The sequence below is a fragment of the Solanum verrucosum genome, unplaced genomic scaffold (assembly GCF_900185275.1).
Source record: "Solanum verrucosum unplaced genomic scaffold, falcon-dt-bn FXZP01000252.1, whole genome shotgun sequence".
In the NCBI taxonomy this organism is placed as follows: domain Eukaryota; kingdom Viridiplantae; phylum Streptophyta; class Magnoliopsida; order Solanales; family Solanaceae; genus Solanum; species Solanum verrucosum.
In genome coordinates this window covers 7300597-7321976 of record NW_026019988.1, presented here as the reverse complement: position 1 = coordinate 7321976, position 21380 = coordinate 7300597, and the positions used below count along the sequence as shown (strand labels likewise).

Genomic DNA, 21380 nt, shown 5'->3' with positions numbered 1-21380 from the left:
TCAACAATTTGTTTTTTTTTTTTTACAGCAAATTTAGGAGAAAACAATGCAAGAAGCTGCAAAAAAGAAGAGAACATATTACAAAACTAAAGGATGATTCCAAAGTAATATATGTTTCTCGAATTTACAAACAGAAAGGTGAAACATGACCTTAAACTTCTAAGTGCATTATCTGATACAGATTTCGCCTGATATGAGATGACGAAAAAGGCTGTTATTTCCTGGTACTTCTTGCTCAGATATTCAGCTTCCGAAAATGGTTCAAAAACATTCGTCTCATTGACCTGGTCATGCAAGTACCGCCAGTTGTTTTATGCATTTACACTAAAAATTGTGCACTTACACGAGCCAATAATCCAAACTGAACACCGAGCATTCTCTATCAACAAGCTGGCTCCTGTTTCAACTGGATTCCGCTTCTGCAGCCAAACATCATCGGCTGGGGAAACAGAGAGATCAGCATTATGACATATTGCAAGAAATCTTGTGTAACATAGATGAACATGGAGCATATTTAAGACGATCTCACAGATAGTGATATGGTGGAACTTGAAGAACCGATTCAATAAGACGCTGGATCAACCCTAGTGGTGTGGCATTAAGATTCAACATTGTGCCTAAAAAAGGGTGTGAAAAGCAAGATCACCTGAGCTGAACTAGGCGGGAGACTACTAGCGAGCTCCTCATTTAAGAAGACTGGAAGTGGTGGCATTTGGCTCATAATCCCTGGCATATTTTTCATTCTGAAATGACACAACAACAGTAGTATTATATGAATGGCAGGACAACCAAAAGTCAGCATGGTGGCAAATAAAAAGGATAGTAGAATTACTTATTTAAAATCGCAGTTAAATTGTTCTTCGTCTGGAAAAAGAGATCAACATTGTCCTGCAACTGCTCATTTACATAGTGACATCAGATATCAGAAAATATGCAAAATAGAAAATTGTAAGATGAGGAACATCTGTCAGTCTCCTCCGAAAGATGCAACAGAAACAGAAATAAACAACAAAAAAAAAACAGACGATAATCCATGAAGATGTAACTAAATGATTCCATCTTCTTTATTTTTACTTATCCAAGGATTTTATACACCTCATTCAATTCCCACATTAATTTTCCTACTTAGTTCTATTTCTTTAACAGTAAATAACAAGTATCACCATTCTCTTTGTACTCAAACTAAAAGGACTACCAGAGCTAACACAGAAAGGCCGACAAATGACAATGTCACTGATCTTTTTTATGACCTATGCTATACGCACTCTCAAGTCGTGGTAATTACCATTGCTATTTAAGGATCAGACTCATTCAAAGTCAATGTGGATACAGACAAAAGCTGGATATGGTTACAAGAGCAATTCAGAATTTTCTTAATTTCATTTTAGAAGAGTAGTACTTACTATTAAATTGGCCCCATCTTTTGTCGTTGTATACCTGTAATCTGATATTAATGAGCCTTCTTTCTTTTCTTGTTAGTGTTTTTATTGTTTATAAGTAGCACCCGTTTGAGGTGCTTTGCTTTATAATGTAAGGTAGTAAAAGCCATTTGAGGTACTAAGTCGGGGTGCAAAACTTAACGAAGTTTACATTCCTAGAGTTTTCAGAAAATCCATATAGTTTTCCATGTCATTTAGATAACATTGTTTGATATACTTAACTTGGGCCAAGGGTCTATCAGAAACAGTCTCTCTACCTTCACACAAGGTAGGGGTAAGGTTGTGTACACCCCACCCTTCCTAGACCCCACTTGTGGAATTACACTGCATATGTAGTTGTTGCTGTCCTACATATTTTAGGCATTTAAAGCTAGAGCATGTCCTCCAAAGCATCTCTAGATTTCCTATTCCTTTCCTTCCCTGGGACAAAATCTTTTAGTTTCCCCAAACATTTTCTTGCAACACATCGAAAATCCATCACTGGCTTTGGCATGACCATTCCACCTTGAACATGAAAAAAGAACAGCACCTACCAATATAAAGAGATGGTTGACTGACTCACATCCAACCCACACATGAAATATCTATGGCACAACTCCTCTTCTTTCTTGTGGTTATCCAAACTAAGGACTGCTTCCAGCACTGTTGTTCAACCAACTACCTCCAAGAGGGCTGTAGCTTCTATTTAATTTTTGGTGGAACTGCTGACCATTTGCCAGGTGTGACCACTAGAGCAAAGAACGATTTTCTTTTGAAAATGGTAAAGTTGTATTGTATTCTTCAGCATTAAGGAAGTTGTACCAACTGCTCAGCTTCTTCTATACCCTCTTCTTTACACCAAAAATACGAAGTACTGATACAATTCTCTTTAATTTTCTGGATTGTGTTAGAGATGTCCTGAAAGCATTTGTTGTTTCTCTCTCTCCATGTTGACCACCATATGTTTTTCTGAATCTTGCTCCCTCCTCTCCTTATCCAACAGATGAGTAGGTCAGCAGTGTGTTCTGGCATTGAGACATACTTAGAAACAGAGACCAGATCTGTGTTCTAATCTTACAATGGAGAAACACATGATTGTTGGTTTCCTTCTTCTCCTTGAAAAAAAAACATGCAACAGTGAATCTTTCAACTCTTTTCTTCGTCCATGCATATCAGGGCCTATACACTCAAATCCATGTTTTATTGACATAGCTGACTTACTACTATCACCTTCCAGCTCTGGAAAACTTCCTGTCCCAGCTGTGGTCATTCTCTGAGGAGAAGATTTTTTAATTTTTAAAAAAATTGGTAATGGTATTCTTCAGCATTAAGGACATGCTGGGGACCTCCAAAAAGTTGCTAACAAGAAAAGGAGAGAAAAAGGCTAACTTTACACCAAAAATAAAAGAAGACAATAGATTTCTCTTTCACTTTCTGAATGGAATTTGTTTTATTCTCATAACATCTTCCATTTCTCTCCTTCCATATTGTCCACCAAATGCAAGCTGGGATCATTCTCCACCATTTCTTCTGGCTCTTACTTCCTCCTCTCCTAAACCAACAGCTCAGTAGGTCAGCAGTGTGTTCTGGCATAGTCCAGTTATTGTCTGTGAGTTTCAAGAACATGGACCAAAGCTGGGAAGTGACTTTGCAATGCAAGAATAGGTGATTGTTGGTCTCATCTGTCTCATTGTAGAGAAAACCTCTGGATACTATTTGTTGGCCCTTCTCCTTCAACACTTCTTGCATGAGGCATGCTCTCTTGGCCACCAACCATACAAAACACTTCACCTTGGTTGATGCCTGACTTGTCCAAATTTGTCTCCACCTTGCCAATCTGATTTCTTGAAGAGATCCCACTTCCTTTCTGTAAAGCTTGTTCACAGAAAACCTTCCATTCTCGGTGTGTTTCCGGTTCATTATATCATTTCTTGTGGACAGTCATGGTATAAAGTTATGAGGAGGAGATGTTCCATCCAATCACAACCTCCAGAAAAGAGGCCAATCTGGATATGTTACAAGAAATTCTCCCTCAATGCAACATACCTAACCACAATCTGTCCAAAATTTTACATTCCATTAGCAGCTTTATATCTAATATATTTTTGAACACCTCCAGCTGCCTTATGATTTATCCAGAAACTCACACCGTGTGAGGTTGCAACTATTTTCAAGCACCACCGCCACTCTTTAGCAACCTACCTCCCTACTTACACCAAGTGTAGGTCTATTTCCTGCCACTTCCTCATCAACCAGTATTGTGCTTTGAAAGGTTTTTGACACCAAACCCTCCTTTAGTCATTGGCTTAATCAACTATTCTCATTTAATAAGATGGTATTTGATGATATTTCTTCTCTCACAATTATCCTCAGACATTATCCAACCCATTGTGACATGGCCTTGTCACAATTTCTATATCTGTTTGGCCAAGTGAAATTCCATTTTTCGGAATCAAGAGCATGATTTCCACCAGGAGTTTGACTCTTTATCATACCAGTATTGAGTAACTTTATTCGCCCATTAGTGCCTTGATAATTTCTGATAAAGGCTTCTTCCTGTCCCATGCATATCCTCATCCACCATACCAAATATTGACCCCTTGTTTCATCATTAATTTGGAAGAAATATATATAAATGTTAATCACAACTTCCTCATTCATCTTCATTCTTCTATCTGTCCAAACTGACCATTCAAATCAATTTTTTTACTATGCCCTTCATATGATTTGGTAACATCATCTGAAACTTCACTGGTTGATTATTCCACTGTTTACACAAGCTTTTTCTCAATTCAGTCAATTGAAACCATGAAAATTCTGTCTGGTTGTGTGTAACGATTTCAAAAGATTTCTTGCCTCGAGGAGAAAAAATCTTCCCCTCTCGAGATTTCCCCGTCTTCATGCAGCTCTTTTCTCATTAAACAAGATATGATCACACATGAGTCACCTTAGACAAGCTTATAATGCTGCGTGAATGAAACTTATGTTAGCACTAAAGGATCAGAAACGATGCTGCAGAATCACTAAATTGCCGCAGACAGAGCAAGACTTGTCCAGCTCTTTTCTTGTCAGTATTAACAGAGCCAATGTTTTTTTTCCCCTGTTGGACTACGGCTATTAAAATACTACCCCTAGTAAATTTTCAGCAAGTCATTTTCCATTTCAAGAAAACTATTGAAGTCCTTCAACAAGAAGTTCGCATCTTGTTTTTCTGATTCTCCCCCAATTATTTCATAAGTTTCATTCCATAAACAAGAGGTTGAGACTAATACCATGAACGTTGAGAGGTTAGCTGAAATTTTGTTAAGGGCCTGATTATTTTCTTCCAATAGACGCCTTGTTCCAAGTAATGCTGCTAAGCAACACAAAAACCAGTTAGACAATTAGAGGCAAAGCTGCATGAAACAACTCAAGATACAAAACCAAAAACACATAGGGATTTCACAATAGCATTAGCAGAAGCATAAGACTCATCAGTAATTTCAGCAAGTGTTTTACCAGATTATGCTACATGACATATTTCAGTGTTTGCATGCATAAATTGGTCAAACAACATATATTGGTAACGTGGGGAGAACCTCAAGGCATTGCACCACTCAACATCTTGAGGTGCTTATGTACATAAATTATCGAATGCTCTAGATTAGTCTGCATATTCCTGTCAATTAGAACATTTTGACAGTTGTATACTTGCATTTGGAACACGTAAAAAATTTCACTCCCTGCCTCTACTTATCCATATAAATCCTGTTTCCCTAAATTAGGTTGCAAGAAAGTTGTGCAACCCACACAAACAGTTCAAATATGGTCAACTTGTAACATCCCAATTCTTCTTACTTTAAACTTTCCTTTCCCATTCAAACAAAAACATGCAAGACAACCTTTTTCCATCTCCTTCACTTTATCAGGATAGTGGTTTCCAAACTAAGGATTGTGAATTGTGCAAGAAGAAGATAAATAACGAATTGTTATTAAGATTTAAGAGTGAATATATTGTCGTTAGATTTTATAACAGGAGAAAGAAGAAGATTAAAAAATGATATTTATATATTTTTCACTATAGCAGATTGCTGTTCATCTGATACTAGAATGAATAACACACACACTTTCAACCAGAAACATTATCTAGTTGCATCAGGTATTATTAGGTAAGCAATTATCTGTTACAAGATAACTGAAGTAACATCATTTAAGTCAATTTCAGGGAACAGCTATTTATTTTGAGAGATCATAGAACAACTTTGTTTTCTGGCAAAAGGAAAATGGAGAAGAATATCTTCCTATTGATAAACAGGTGAAACTAACCTCCTGATGACAAAACATCACCATGGCCATGATGATTCGTGGAGAGAGAATATGGAGCCAACCTCATAAGTGAAGCAGATGCACTACTCATTGAGGACATTTCTGTTAAATTATCCTGAAGAAGCATGAAAAATGTAATGTTTTTCTTTCTTCATGTAAAATATGCATAAAGAAAGATGCATGTAGACAGAAACATACCAATAGACATAAACAGAGAGATGATTAGTGATTTACATCATGAGTCATGACATACTGAAACTATGGCAGAACATATGAACTTCCGTCAAAGTAATTCCACTAATTCAGTTCCTAAAAGTAGAATTTACTAGTTCATTGTGATCTGAAATGTGACCATTCAGAAATTTTCCTGCAGCAGAGGCAAAACTGATTGGCACATTCTACTAGATATGTAGACAATCATATTGCTCCTTCCCATTAATAGCAAAAAGGTGATGCCTCAGTAAAGAGAAGAAATGACAATCCACCCGCCCCTACCCTCACACACATCAGCACCGGTACAGTTTCTACACTGTAACAGCAGGAAGGTATAATATCAAAGTCCCAAAAGATCCAGCAAGACAGGTAAGAACTTCTTTTCAGTGTTTTTGGGAAAAAATGTTGATGCCTTGTCTTTTGGTTTTGTGAGCCATTTATAGGAAAAGAAAAGATGTCTTTATATCTGAGGCTTGCAAATGTATGGATTAGATCTTGCCGACACTTTTGGGGGTCACTCCTTTTTATAAAGTAGCTTTTGAGTAGTGGGTATTTGATAAAGTCGTCTTTGACAGCCTGTTTTGTCAGTAGCTATTATTGGATCCCTTTTAGGAATAGTGAAATGCCCTTTGGGAAAAGTAATTCAGGCTTTGCCTCTACTTTTTCCAGGGGGTTCTTTTCATAATTTGGGTCCATGTAAGCTAGAGTCATTCCTTTAGGATTGCACATGTCTTCTTCAATTAACTGCATAATCTATTTTTCATTATGCTTGTCTAAGTTTTCTAGAGCCTTCTTCAGTTTTTCCCTGAGCTCTACTTTTGATGGAGTTTTTCCCGTTGAACTAGTCTTTTGAGACTGAGATTTGAGGACAGGTTGTTTGGGCGTCCAACCTTTGATTTGTATCTGTTTGGAAAAATTTCAAGTAATTATAAAAGATATTCTCTTTTGAATATAATATTTACATATTTTGATGTGCTCGGGTAGTGTAGTAATTTCTTCTTTAGTATGGAAATCTTCAAACCTGTTGAGAAATTGTTGTGGAAGTATCTCTTTGTTACCTAACCACCTTGGGATAATGGCAATACTTAATAAACCAAGTGTGTCTTGGCCTGAGATATAAAAAATTGAACCATGCCATTTTGTAATCATACCAGTTGTATGTTTGGGGTCTGTGCGTTATAGATAACGCTATTGGAGTATGTAAATGGTCTGCAAACCATTCAAAAGGGTCTAAGATTCTCTTGATGGTGAACCTGGAATATTTGATAATTGCAGGATTGTTTTCATCTCTGAAATGTTCTATCTCAATTGAATCTGCGTCAATAAGGATAGCTTCATAGTATCTCCTGGTTTTGAGTATCCACAAAGTTAGAATCAATATAGCAAGGTTTGATCAAGTTTGCTATAATCTTTGTTTAATGCCATGATAGGCAATACCTGTGAAGTAATGAATCCTTTCTTCCTTTGGAGATGAAGTGGTTGGTTTAGTTAATTCAGGATTAACAGCTTGAGCAAAAAAATCAGAGGCCTTCATGGCATAACTTTCTTTTGTTTGGATAGAGGAACCTGAGGATGTTCCTTTGTCAAAAGGTTTTGCTGATATAAGATTTATCAACTTTGGTTGAGGAGTTGGTAGCCTTAAATATTTGCTAGATGGCAAGCTCTACTGTCTAGCTTTGATTTTAAAATTGATTTTATCAAAGGAGAAAATAATTCTTTACCAGACTTCCTGACAAGAGAATTTTTACAGGGAAAAACACGAGGCCTTTCAAACCCAGTGCTCTTATCAAAGGAGAAAATCTCCCTAAAGCAAAAATGGCTAGACCTTTTATACATCCCCCATTAGCTCCAGCAAAAACTGAAAGTCATCAAAGGCCTGAACTACCTTTCCAAAATTGGTTCACAACATTAGCCGAATATCCAAGGCTACCAACTCGTTAACCAAAGCTGATAAATCTTATATCAGCAAAACATTTTGACAAAGGAACATCCTCAGGTTCCTCTATCCAAACAAAAGAAAGTTATGCCATGAAGGCCCCTGAATGTTTTGCTCAAGCTGTTAATCCCGAATTAACTAAACCAACCACTTCATCTCCAAAGGAAGAAAGGTTCGAATTCATTACTTCACAGGTATTACCTATCATGGCATTAAACAAAGATTATAGCAACACTAATATAGCAAACTTGATCAAACCTTGCTATACTGATTCTAACTTTGTGGATACTCAAAACCAGGAGATATTATGAAGCTATCCTTATTGACACAGATTCAATCGAGATAAAATATTCCAAAGATGAAAACAATCCTGCTATTATCAAATATTTCAGGTTCACCATCAAGAGAATCTTAGACCCTTTTGAATGGTTTGCAGACCATTTACATACTCCAATAACGTTATCTATAACGCACAGACCCTAGACATACAACTGGTATGATTACAAAGCGGCATGGTTCAATTTTTTATATCTCAAGCCAAGACACACTTGGTTTATTCAGTATTGTCCTAATGTCACTAAAGCCATTATCCAAGGTGGTTTTATGAATGGTGGAATTTATTCGGAGGTAACAAAGAGATACTTCCACAACAATTTCTCAATAGGTTTGAAGATTTCCAGACTAAAGAAGAAATTACTACACTACCCGAGCACATCAAAATGTGTAAATATTATATTCAAAAGAGAATATCTTTTATAATTACTTGGAATTTTTCCAAAACCGATATCGATCGAATTAAGTATTTATCCAAAGAGATACAAATCAAAGGTTGGACGCCCAAACAACTTGTCCTCAAATTTCATTCTCAAAAGACTAGTTCCACGAGAAAAACTCCATCAAAAGCAGAGCTCAGGGAAAAATTAAAGAAGGCTCTAGAAAACTTAGACAAGCATAATGAAAAACAGATTATGCAGTTAATTGAAGATGCTGCTTCTACAGAAAGTAGCAACAAAGATAATGGAGACATGTGCAATCCTAAAGGAATGGCTCTAGCTTACATAGACCCAAATTGTGAATAGAGAAAAGAACCCCCCGAAAAAGGTAGAGGCAAAGCCGGAATTACTTTTCTCAAAGGGCATTTCACTATTCCTAAAAGGGATCCAATAATAGCTACTGACAAAACAGGTTGTCAAAGATGACTTTATCAAAAGGCGTACCCACTACTAAAAAGCTACTTTATAAAAAGGAGCGACCCCCAAAAGTGTTGGCAAGATCTAAGCCATACATTTGCAAGCCTCAGATATAAAGGCACCTTTTCTTTTCCTATAAATGGATCACAAAACCAAAAGACAAGGCATCAGCATTTTTTCCCAAAAACACTGAAAACCTTGGTCATAAGCAAGACCGAAAGAACTTTCTTTGGTCCAGCAACAGTAGTATGATTATAATACTTAAGAAGTTCTTTTTGGTTAAATGATTAAGTTCTCTAACATTGAATCACACTCTACAAATACAGGGAGGAGGTCATTTCTTTTTCAAAATTGATCGAAGTAGGTGTTGTCAATAGCCATTGATTTCAGGTAATAAAGATTGCACCCTCTTCCTCTTTATTAACAAGTTTAGTTACCTTTCGAGAAAGAAAGTTAAATACTTAATAGTTGGGTGTGAGTGAGTAACTATACTGACTCAACAGTTAGATAAAATACCTCGACAAGGATATTTAACATATGATAAGACACCTATCAAGTGGATTTCATTTTAGACAGAATTTATTCATTAACAGCCAGCACCAAGTAGGCGATGAAAATTTACAGTTGCAAAAACTCACTCCCAATTAATAAAAAGGGGCTGGAAAACCTATAAGAATATCTAATTCATCAGTTTTTAACAAGTTACACCAAAAGGCCAAATGAGTATAGGCATTTGTATTTAAGTTTTTCTACTGATTCAGGTTTGTCTTCAAATAACTCTCTTTTCTCTCCTTCCAAATCACCCAAAAAAAGGGCAAGCTAGTATGTTAATAATACATGCTCCTGCTTTGTTTTCACAGCTCGTTTCCTGTATAGATTTAAGAAAGCCTCCTTCAGTACTAGGCACCCAATATCACTCATCTTTTTAAACTATCAGCCCATCAACGTTCAGAAACAAACTCCATAGCAACAACCTGTGTAGCAACAGATGGCATGTACTTTCACCATAAATCTCACACTTATAGCACCTACTACACATTAAAATCTTATCTTCTACAGAGTCGATTGTGTCAAACAACCATCAAATGTAACAATCCAACAAAACCCAACCACCTTACGATGTGCTTTATTCCTCCAGATAGTCATCCAAATAAATTGAGGAGATGTTTGATGAAGAGATAACCTTATACCATACTCTGTGCTTCAACGAACTTCCCATCCTTTTGGTGTTTCCACCTCAGTCTTCGTCCCTTCTGGTAGAACATTTGCGCCTTCCAGTTTCCAGGAAGCTGGACCATCTTCTCAACTTCCTGATCCTCACAATTCCATCTGAAAGTCATCTCCTAGCATGATCTGTTTTGTACTATGCAATGCTAGCATTAGTTTTCCCGGTAAAACTGAACAGTTGTGGAAATTCAACTTTAAGGCGAATATGTCCTATCCATAATTCCATATAGCATGCCAGAACTTTAGTTGAAACAATTCCTCTTCCTCCCGCAGCGTCTGCACATTCTTCCATAATACAACTCCATGTGAATATTACTGGTTACTGCACCAAGGATCAGCTTTACATATTTAACTGGGATCACCTGTTCCTAAAGTTCATTGGAACCTGGCAATATCTTCACAACCAGTAATACTATTGATGTTGCTTCGGAATATCAAACTTTTATCCATAACTGCCCTCCTTTGTCTTAGTTACTTTGTTCCATTTCGCTACATGGAAAGCCTTATCCTCTATCTTCTTCACATAAAAATTCTCTCCTAATACTATCAAACCTTCTCTTTGCTTAGCTGGACCAAAGATGTCAAATTTAGGTAGATAAGCTAGTACATGGTCAGAATAGTAAAATCACATTTGAAAGCATGCACATTTCTTTAAACTACCATGACTAAAGAAGTTTCAAACATAAAAGTTACAGTCAACAGTTTCTAGAAACTCCCAGATTCAGAAATTGGATAAATAAATAACTCACTGTGTCTGATCAGTCTAGACTTTGAGGAATCAGATAAGCAAATCAAAGTAATTTGTAATACCATACGAGATAAAGGGAACGTAGGAAAAGGATAAAAGGAAGTAAAGTAGATGATGGCAAACCTTCCTATCTTTCACTTTCTTCCCCAAACTATAGTCTTCAGGTTTCCTTCGCTTTCTCTGACAAACAGTAAATAAAGATGTAAGCAAGCCTTCTCATCAAGCATCAGCTATGACAAGAAATGCTTCAGACTAATAAAAGGAGTCATCAGAAATAGCTTCTAAAAAAGAGATGAAGGATAGAGATAGATACAGTCAAGTGATTGAGAGATATTAAACAGCCTAGGTAGCTCACCGTGATCCACCTACATCTCAGTGCAACATCACGGACATTTTTATCGCGGAGTGATGCTGCAATCTTAATGTATTTCATTATACGTGGTTCATTGGAATACCTATTATCCAAAAAATTTGAAGGTCAGATACATACTTAAGGGTATATATTTTTGTCACAAACATGGATAGACATAAAAAATCTCAGTATCGACATTCACTCAGAAACCCAAAATAAATCTACTTACTTGATAAGTCCTTCCTCCAGTTTGTACAACTCCTCGACCGTCCATTCAACAGCGAGGCCCGTATCATGCTTGAGCCCTGGCACTGTATCTATAAGAAAAGAATCTGAACAACTTCCATACTGACTAGTTCTTGGACTATTGCTACTAGAGCTATTGGTTGTCATCATTGTTGGATTCCCTGAATACAACATCCCTCCTCCTACACCACTATTATTTACATCGAAATTCACTCCAAGATGACTGTAGTAATCACTCATCAACATCATCTGAGATGATGAGCTCCCAATTGCCCCTGATTGAAATGATAAAGCTTGCTGATGAAACCCTGTATTAGAATCTGCAGCCATTACTTCACTAAAGCATTTAACTTTATTCAAGTACTTCCAAGAAAATTCACTCAATTCCTGAATCCACCCAGAGCTACATAACAATAGGAAGAAGCAGCAGCTTCAAAACCCCAAAATTCATTTGGGGTTCATCACTGTTCCAGGAGATTAAAAGGGGTTGCAATACACAAAACTATACAGCACCAAGACAGTTCACTAAACTCCTCAATCCACCAAGAGCTACACAACAACAGAAGAAAAAAAAAGCAAAACAGCACTACAATCAGAGCTTCAGAAACCCAAACAAGAAAAAACCCAAAATCTATCTGGGGTCCATCACTGTTCCAGGAGAGCAAAATTATACAATACCAAAACAATTCACTTTAACTCCTGAATCCACCCAGAGCTACACAACAACAGAAAAAAACCAAAAACAACAATTAAAACATCAAAAAGACTCAAACTTTATCTGGGATTCATTGATTTTCCCCAGTAGAGTAAAAGGGGCTTGCAACAAAACACAAAATACAGTACCAAGACAATACATTTCACCAAGATTCCTTAACCAAGGTGAAAATCCCCTTCAATACTAAAACCCCACTTGGGAATTAGTTTATTAAATTACATTGCTTCACAAGATTACCCATGAAATGAAACTCAGATATTTGGTGAAAGAATAAAAACCCAACATCAAAGAATCAAGAAATAGTACTTCATGTATGTATTAGTGGAGGTACAGAGTGAGAGAAATGACAGAAAAAAAGAAAAAAAAGGAGAAATCTTGTTGAAGTTTTTTTCTTTATCTAGTCTTAGCTTTTTCTTTTATGTTAAAAAAAAATAATAATAAAAATAAATTGAAGATTTTGGACCAATGATTTTACGTATATTATAAAGTTGAGACCTAGGATTAGACATTTTATCTATTATCAGGACAGGAAATAAAATGTCGACATACTTTAGGTCTAATCTGAAAAGAAAAAAAAAAAAAAAACCTAATTTACAACCAATCTGAAAAAAAATAAAAAATGCAGTTTTTGCAACAAAAAATTCTGAAAAATGAAAAAAGAAAAATATTTTAAAATATATTTAATAAATAAAAGAAAAAAAAACATTCTAGAAAAAATCGTGTAAGAATTAAGAATTTCTCTTCCAAATGGTATCAGAATATATGAAAGAACTTGGGAAACTACACTTATTCTCGAAATAGTGTTAGAGGTGGAGATGATATGATAGATATCAAATCAAATTTGTTGACAACATAGTTTCAATTTTATAGTATTTGATATATATTCGATAGTTATAAGAAGATATCAAAAATATCAAATATCGTATTGAAGTATATATATATCCTAGTATTAATACGAAACAAATGTTTAGACCATGAAACTTTCATTATTCTATCGGTCTATCTTGATTAAAAATCAAAATGTCTTTTTTATGTAATTAATTATTAAGAAAATTGTTTATATTTTCTTTTGAATATATATATATATATATATATATATATATATAAAATGATAAGCTATTAGTTCAAAAAATTGAAGTCATAATTCTCTATTATATGTGTAAATATAGGTCGCAGTTGAAAAAACTATTATTATCAATTTATCATATCCTAAAATATCAAAATAAAATTTCAAAATACCAAATCGTACAAAATTAATTTAATATAGTAGTAGTACAATATTTTAAAAATCAAAATACCTAACTATAAAAACAAGACTAAAAAATTATATTTTACCTAAGAATCTTAGGCTAAGATAAAAAATTATTGAATAGAATTTTTTTTAGATTAAAGTAAAAAGGACGTTGTACAAAGAAAAATGTTTTGTTTTCAAGATCTAATGAATAACTTTCATATTTACTCGACCTTTCATTGGCATGGAGGGGTAGTCTTAATTAATTCATCAACGAACGATAAATATCTAAAATTAAAATAATGAGAAAAAAAATCAACGAGGCGAGTGTTCATTTTCCTTAATCAACCTCCACAAAATTAAAGGAATGATAGTGTACATGAAAACAAAAGTGAGAGACAACAAGTGTATAAATAAAGGCAAACAAGTTGCAGGTAAGAGAAGACAAGAAATGCCCTCTTGTTCTGAAAAATAAAATGATTATGCATAAAATTTGATTTTTTGTTTCTTTTTTACGCGCATGTTTGATGTGAAAATCAGATAAATTATTAAGTCAACAAAAGGAGTCAAACTAGTACACTCGGAGTCCTATTAGAGGTGTTCAAGAAAAGATTTAGTCAGGATGTCTAAGAGAAATTCAGTGTCAACTCTCAGGTGTCTCTATATATGTCATACAATGATAACTATATCGAGTCTCAAATAAATTGTATAAAATTGTGTTTCATCATTAAAGCTCACATTACTGTATCGTGAGGGTTTATCATGAATATATAAATTTTATGTTGATTGACGATCTATCATGATTCTCCACGTCGAAAGAAAATGAATTCAAATGAAGCTCCTTCTCAACTCTAAGCTTTGACAATGTCACAATGGCATGTACTTATACATAATATTTTTCTCACTTAATTAGGTTAACTAATATTATTTTATTTTATCTTATTAAATAATTTAATTGTTACTAGTTAATATAATTTAGTGAATTTCTACCAACAAATACTATGCTCAACGCTCAAGGTAAAATCTAATAGATTGTTTAATATAAATATACTTAGAGAAAAATAAAGGTTAGAATGCAAGAATACATCTATAATTATGAAATTCATAAGAAAAAAAAATCGGAATCTATATATTTATCTTGATATAATGAAATTTCTATAATAATAATAATAATTATTATTATTATAATATAAATGATCAAATTTTAATAAAGTTATTTTTATTGCAAAATGGAGCAGAAGTTAGAGTCAAATAATTTAAATTATAAGATATTGTTCTAAAACCCATAGATCATAAGGGCCCGTTTGGTTTGTTGAATAAGCTAATATAACAATGTACATGCATTAATATTTGTTTATTTGTTTTTGTTGTTTTCATAAACTCTTCATTAGTTATTATAGAACTAGATACAAAGGTCCGGACAAGTCTGGGCTCAATATATATTACTTAATTTATTTAAATTTTATAATTTTGTTGTCACTTTTTTTAATAATATTTTTCAAACGTTATTTTTAAATAATATATGTGACCCATGTGATATTTTGAAAGTCCTAATTTATAAGCAGCCATAATAAATTTAAAATGACTAAATTATCTTCAAACTTAATAGATATTTTCGAAAAGCACACACATCGATCGAGACGTGTGTGCTTATTCCCTCTTATATATTATTAGTACATATGTGTGATCACTTTTTTTGGTTGTTTTGTGTATCGGCCTTAATTTAAATATGAAATAAGAACATCAAAATAAGTAATACATAAATAAAGTTATTAAAGGACAAAAATAACTAAATATATGGTAATAATAATTATATCTTAGTCCCAAATAAATTGAAGTCCGCTATATAATTATTTTATATTAAAAATTAAAAATATATTTTAAAATAAAGGTATTAAGTTTGAATTCTTATAATAAATAAAAAAGCTCTAATAAACATTCCACTCTATAATAAACTCTATACAATACAAATTTAAATTAATCAAGACAATATAAATATCTAGTACCAAAGAGTCGTATGGTGTGAGGTATACAGAGTAAAATAATTTTAGGATAAAATGTAGGATTATTTTATCTCACGTTTGATTGGAGGTATTAGATAATTCTTGAATTATTAATCTCACAATTTTAACCATAGTAATAAAATGAGTTATCGCATAACTTATCTTAAAATAATTAATTTCTAAAAAACTTAAAATAACTCATTATCAACCAAACGACATACTATACCACTTTTTTGCCTTGTGGGGTTTGAAGGTCTTTTTGGTTCTACTGTTGCTAGCTGGCTCTCCACCAATAAGATAAAAGAATAAGATGAGCAATGGGAAGTGTGCAAACAAAATAAATAATTAGAAGATACTTTTTATATTTTGTTGTATTGTGGGTAAATCTTGAATTGCAGCAACACAAAGTGGGAGTCCCAATAAGCAGGTTGATCCAATAATTGTTGGCAATTTTTTTTATTTTTTTTTGCTCTTTGTGACTTTTTTCTATTTTTCACTTTTGTTGTTGTTTGAGGAATAAATAGTAATTTTACAATTATAGAGTAATGTAACTAACATGTTCATGGGGAAACTAAATTAAAGTCGATTTGAATTAGCTTATTTTAAGTGTTTGTAAATTAAAATAGGTTTTAAGTAATTTTATAGTGTTTAAATAAAATGTTAGGCTGTCGGAGCGTAGGCAAAGGAGTGCAAAGTTGTTAAAATGATTATTTATACATGTATTTTACTAAACTATCCCATATTATATGATGTAAAGTGATTTGAAAAATAAGTATTTAATACTAAGGGTAAAACTTGAAAAAAAATTATAGTCTTTTCTTGATATGTCAAAAGTGATAAGTAAAAATGAAAATCTATTTTAGGAATAAGTGACGAGTAAACTGTAAAAGTGAACACACATGGTATTAATTATAACAATAATAGCTTATTTAATGTGATTTTATAGAAAAGTTATTTCCGATAAACTCTCAACTCAAAAAAGTAATTTAAAAAAAACACAGATTTTAAAATACAAGAGTGAAACAAGGTAAGATGAAAATACTAAAAAAAAATAATAAAAAATATCAATAGCACAAGAAAATCGTTTAAAAAATTATATATGTATACAACTATACATATGTTGAAGCTCTTTGCCTAAGAAACTATAAATATTTTTGAATTCTCCTATTTGAATTTTTTAATCTCACTATTAAATTCTTTAGACTGGTGAAACAATATAGTTATGCTATATAGCAAATTAATCATAAGACGTGTGGTAAAATAGTTAGAATCACTTAATTTTTAAATAGATATTTTGAATTCGGATCATGTGAAATAGAATATTCTCTAAATCTTTTTATCTTTTCGTTCAACATGAATTTAATTAATTGAACAAGTTGAGTTCAATAATGGAGAGGTGAATATAGAAAATATATACATTTCACATGATAAAGTTTATTTCTTTTTTAAATTTAAAAGGTAATATAAGTTTGACCACTTTTATAGTACAAAATTTCTTATTTTTAGTTTTTTTTTTTAAAATTAATAAGTATGAATCCATTCAAATTAAGGTTATTCTTTTAATTTTGTAGTACTAAGTCAGGTTATTGTGCAACATGTTCTTTTCACCCATAATTCTTTACTTGTAGTCTGGGCGGGCGTTTGGCATTTGGTTCGGAATTTCTAAATTTTGGATTCGATAATTTTGTAATTGATAATTAAAAGTAAATATCAAATTCTAAATTTTTAAATTTCGATTTGATAGTTCGGTAATCAGTAAATCAAACTTCGGTTCGGTGTGATATTCGATAATACCATATTGCATTTGAAGACGATTGTATTACAAAGTTAATATTATTGCTCCAATTATATCTATTTTTCTATGTAGATGCACGATATAATAGAAAATCAACGAGTAAGTAGACATCAAGAAAATTAAATTGATGCAACTAAAAGACATATGTATTTGGGTTGTTTATGTTTACTATTTAACATTTTCTACGAACTTGTACTAATGAGTTATGAACTTATTGATATATGACCTTCATTAAGTAAATAATTCGGTATTCGGGAAATATTAAATACCAAATGATTCTAATGTCTCATACCAAACCCAAATCCAAATACCGTAATTCTAAAATTTTACTCCTGAATACCATACCAAATACCAAATTACCAAAAATTTGATTTAATTCGGTAATTCGATTTTTAGTATTTTATGCCCGACCCTACCGGTAGTGGCATAATGCCATGGACATTAATATAATAACTTGTTTAGTGTGAGGTTAATTGTGCGCTTAGATTCTTTATTTTTATTTAATTAAGGTTTGAATCATTCAAATTTTTACTTATTAAGTATATCTATTTATTATTTTTTGTTTAAAAAAAACTCATAATATTAGCTTTTAATAGATTAAAAACATTCATACTTTATACAAAATATAATCTCATTAAAATGTTCACTTAAAATTTTAATTAAATATAATACTTATCACTATTTTATTTGTTATTATTATCAAGCATCTCATAACTATCACAGACAATTACTATAAAAATCACTAAACATCTATCAATATCAATCACCTATATCATTAGTCAACACTGTATAATCACATTATACAATTGTCCTCAAATCATTAAATCCAACCAACAACAACGATGTTAATTCTATAGTCTACACCACAACCAACACCATTACTATTCCCACTTCATGCCACTACAAAACCAAATTATTAGCATCGTCCATCAATCATGGACACCATTTCACAAGTATTAGTGAAGAAATTTCCTATTTATGAGTAAAAATAAAAAGCATTTCATCCCCAAAGTGATATTTATGTACTTATCGTAATTCTTCAAGTTATTTCATATTGAGTGGACATGTAAAATTAGGACATATTTGTCTGTAAAAAGTAGTTATTATTTTTAAAATAACATTTTATTTTATTTAAAAATTAGTGTTTGCCTATTAAAATTTCAAATTCAACTTGAAATTGTATTCAAATGAAATTAATTTATAACTTATTTTTTAACTCACCTTTTATTTTTTAAAACTGTATTTAAATACATTCAAATATAAATATTATTTTACAAAAAATATAATCAAATACAATTAATGCTTTCCACAAGAAGCAATATAATGGTGAGCTAATAGAATTACAAACTCACTTTGAAATAAAACATATGGAGATTAATCTTTTTGTTAATTAGCACCCTTCTACTGCTCAATGGACTATTGGCCAATTTCAAAGATGGAAAATTCTTTATAGTGTCAAAAATAATAGATAATAACATATTGTAAAATATTGATCCAAGTATTAATTGTATCATTTTAGTATGATAATTTATCAGATATTATAGTGTCAAAAAGGATAAATAATACTTTCAAAAAAAGAAGAAACTTAAATAAATATATTAATTGTGTCTGACACTGATAAGTTCTTTCCAGATTTCTTTTATTACTTAAAAAATAATACACAATAACCTGTCTATAAAAAAAGTGACAAAAATACTATATTTTTTTAGATTTATGAAATTTAAGATGCAATAAAAAAATAAAGCATTAGACCTTTCTTTCGTAAAAGTTAAAACCAAAATGGCACCATTGCTTTAAAGGGGGGAAAAAACAAAACAAAAAAAAAGCCTCTTAGCTAGGCTTGAACTCGCAATGATGTGATATAATGCCACAACTTTAACGTGTACACTTAAATAAGTTGTGATTATAAAGTATATCATTATATATAATCCTTTATTAGACTGTTCATACATATATACATTTTTTAAAAAGATTACTGGATGCACATGCATCTTTACGCAATCAGGTGGATCCGTCTCTGTTAGTGAGTGACTATAACTATTCACATACTGCAAAATTAAAAGACGTTTGTCACACCCCGAGCCTACATCCTGGGCGGGACTGACACTCGAAGACCATTGCTGGCCCCAAGCGAACCCTTGGCCTGGTTTACTTAACTCAGTGGAAGACTCAAACTCAACAAAGATAAGTTCATATAATAAACTGGAATGTTATAAAGGAACATTCAACTGGCCATTAAGGCAAACTCAAGTCTCAACATGGAATAATGACAATGAAAAGACTAAAGAACTAACATCTGATTGTCTATGAAGCCTTTAATAACAACTGAGATGGGTGTTGGGACAAACCCCACAACATCCTAATGAGCTAAACTAGGAAACAATGAAATGGATCCTCCGTAATGCAAGGAGACTCACTAACAGACTCCGAACTGCTCACTGGATCACCGATGCGCCGGAATGCCGATCCTAGTTACTTGTGTCTGCATCATAAGACGATGCAGGCCAACTGACATCAGTACATTGAATGTACGAGTATGCGAGTTGGAATGCTAAAACAACATAGGCTTGAAAAGGAAATCTGAAAGAAATACTTACCTTGGCGCTTCTCAACTCATGAATACTTAACTGAACTCATTTCAATATAAAACAATTTAAAACAAGTGCAAAATAAAGAAAAACTGTTTAAAAATATGATGTCAACTCTGTGTATATACAAGGATACAACATAACTCTGAAATGTATGTAAAAATACAACAACTGATGTATATAAAAATACAATAATTGTTGTGGGTGTTTCTCTAACTGACAACCATCACATAAGAGCTATAGTGATGATACAACGATCCACCTCACGCTGCCAGCACATCCTATACCTGGCCAAAGGTATAAGACCTGAACTACTAAGTGGATCCACTAGTCTATTGTGAAAAGGGTTCATCTAAAAAGTATGACCCTTTTCTACCCATGGTGGCTACATGGTTTATGGGAGATGTGAGTTGTCTGAACTCTCCCCCATATCGGTGCTCAATACTATTCCCAAAATATATTAGCTCTTTATGTTTTAAAAACATACTTCTTCTGTGATTTGAGATTAGTACTAAAAAACTTAGCTCAAAGGTTTATCTTGGAAATCTCAGTTTCCCTGCTTGCTTCATTTAGAAAGTTATTACTCTTTTTTGAAAGCTAGCCCGAAGACTCTTTGGAAATCTCAGTTTCCGCTCTTATTTAAAATGTGAAAACATTTTTAAATCTCTTTGGAAATACATAGTCCCCATGTACTTCTTTGAAGAAAAGAACTTCAACTTTACTCTTTACTGAGCTTAGACTTAAGTTTTAAAACAAAGTTAAAACATTTGTGAAAGATTTTTGTAAACTTTAAGAACTTATCTTAACTTGACTCCTGACTTCTCTTGACTTTGACTTTAACTGCTCTTGACTTGACTTTTAACTGATCCTTGAATTGAATTATGGATTCAAGGATTAAGATTTATGACTGGAAAGATCTCATGATGTTTAGGAATGATTCTAGATAGTTAAACATGAGAAAATACCAAAAATCAATATTTGAAGGTGGGTCTGCGACGCGGAGACATAATTTAATTTTGGTTCCAAAAATGTCTTTTGAGGCAGAACACCTTATGTCAGCTCCGCGACGCGAAGCTGAAATTTCAATTCTGGGAACAGGTTGCGCGACGCGCTCCCATATTCAGATTTCGCTCGTCGAAATTTCTTCTTCGTTTTTCTTCCCCAATCCACCCAAACTCGATTTTTTTTTCTTAAATCACTTTTAGATACAGATACCCAACAATGTACCTAAAAACCTAACTCGAAACGACCTTATAATGCGACGTAACGAACTCAGAAACTTCCCAACTCAGTCAAATTCAAGAACAATATATGAACTCAAGAATAGGTATCAAGATCATCAATATTCAAATGCTTTTAGGACGAATCCAAACTGAAATAAATATGCTTGGCACGTTGGAGAACGATCCCAAC

At 32.9% G+C, this 21380-nt stretch overlaps 1 protein-coding gene across 3 annotated transcripts; it reads right to left on the bottom strand.

The window, feature by feature from the left end:
• Positions 1 to 304: 304 nt before the first annotated feature.
• Positions 305 to 12735, bottom strand: LOC125818581 (uncharacterized). Of its 3 annotated transcripts, XM_049498076.1 has the most exons (9): positions 12327 to 12735; positions 11619 to 12014; positions 11393 to 11492; positions 11161 to 11217; positions 5724 to 5838; positions 4691 to 4773; positions 833 to 894; positions 647 to 743; positions 305 to 439 (listed from the first exon to the last, which is right to left on the bottom strand). In XM_049498076.1, the coding sequence occupies exons 2-9, from the start codon at positions 11963 to 11965 to the stop codon at positions 383 to 385; spliced, it is 918 nt and encodes a 305-aa protein (XP_049354033.1). In that variant the 5' UTR covers positions 11966 to 12014; positions 12327 to 12735; the 3' UTR covers positions 305 to 382. The 3 variants fall into 3 exon arrangements, with proteins under 3 accessions (XP_049354033.1, XP_049354034.1, XP_049354032.1); XM_049498077.1 differs by having other exon boundaries at positions 4691 to 4770; positions 11619 to 12734; XM_049498075.1 differs by lacking the exon at positions 12327 to 12735 and having other exon boundaries at positions 11619 to 12310.
• Between the last annotated feature and the right edge of the window lie 8645 nt (positions 12736 to 21380).

Coding starts and splice junctions, on each gene's coding strand:
- LOC125818581 (XM_049498076.1), bottom strand. CDS start 11,965: ATGGCTGCAGATTCTAATACAGGGTTTCATCAGCAAGCTTTATCATTT. Junction 11,218..11,392: donor TGAGATGTAGGTGGATCACG/GTGAGCTACCTA, acceptor ACTGTTTGTCAG/AGAAAGCGAAGGAAACCTGA. Junction 744..832: donor TTAACTGCGATTTTAAATAA/GTAATTCTACTA, acceptor GTGTCATTTCAG/AATGAAAAATATGCCAGGGA.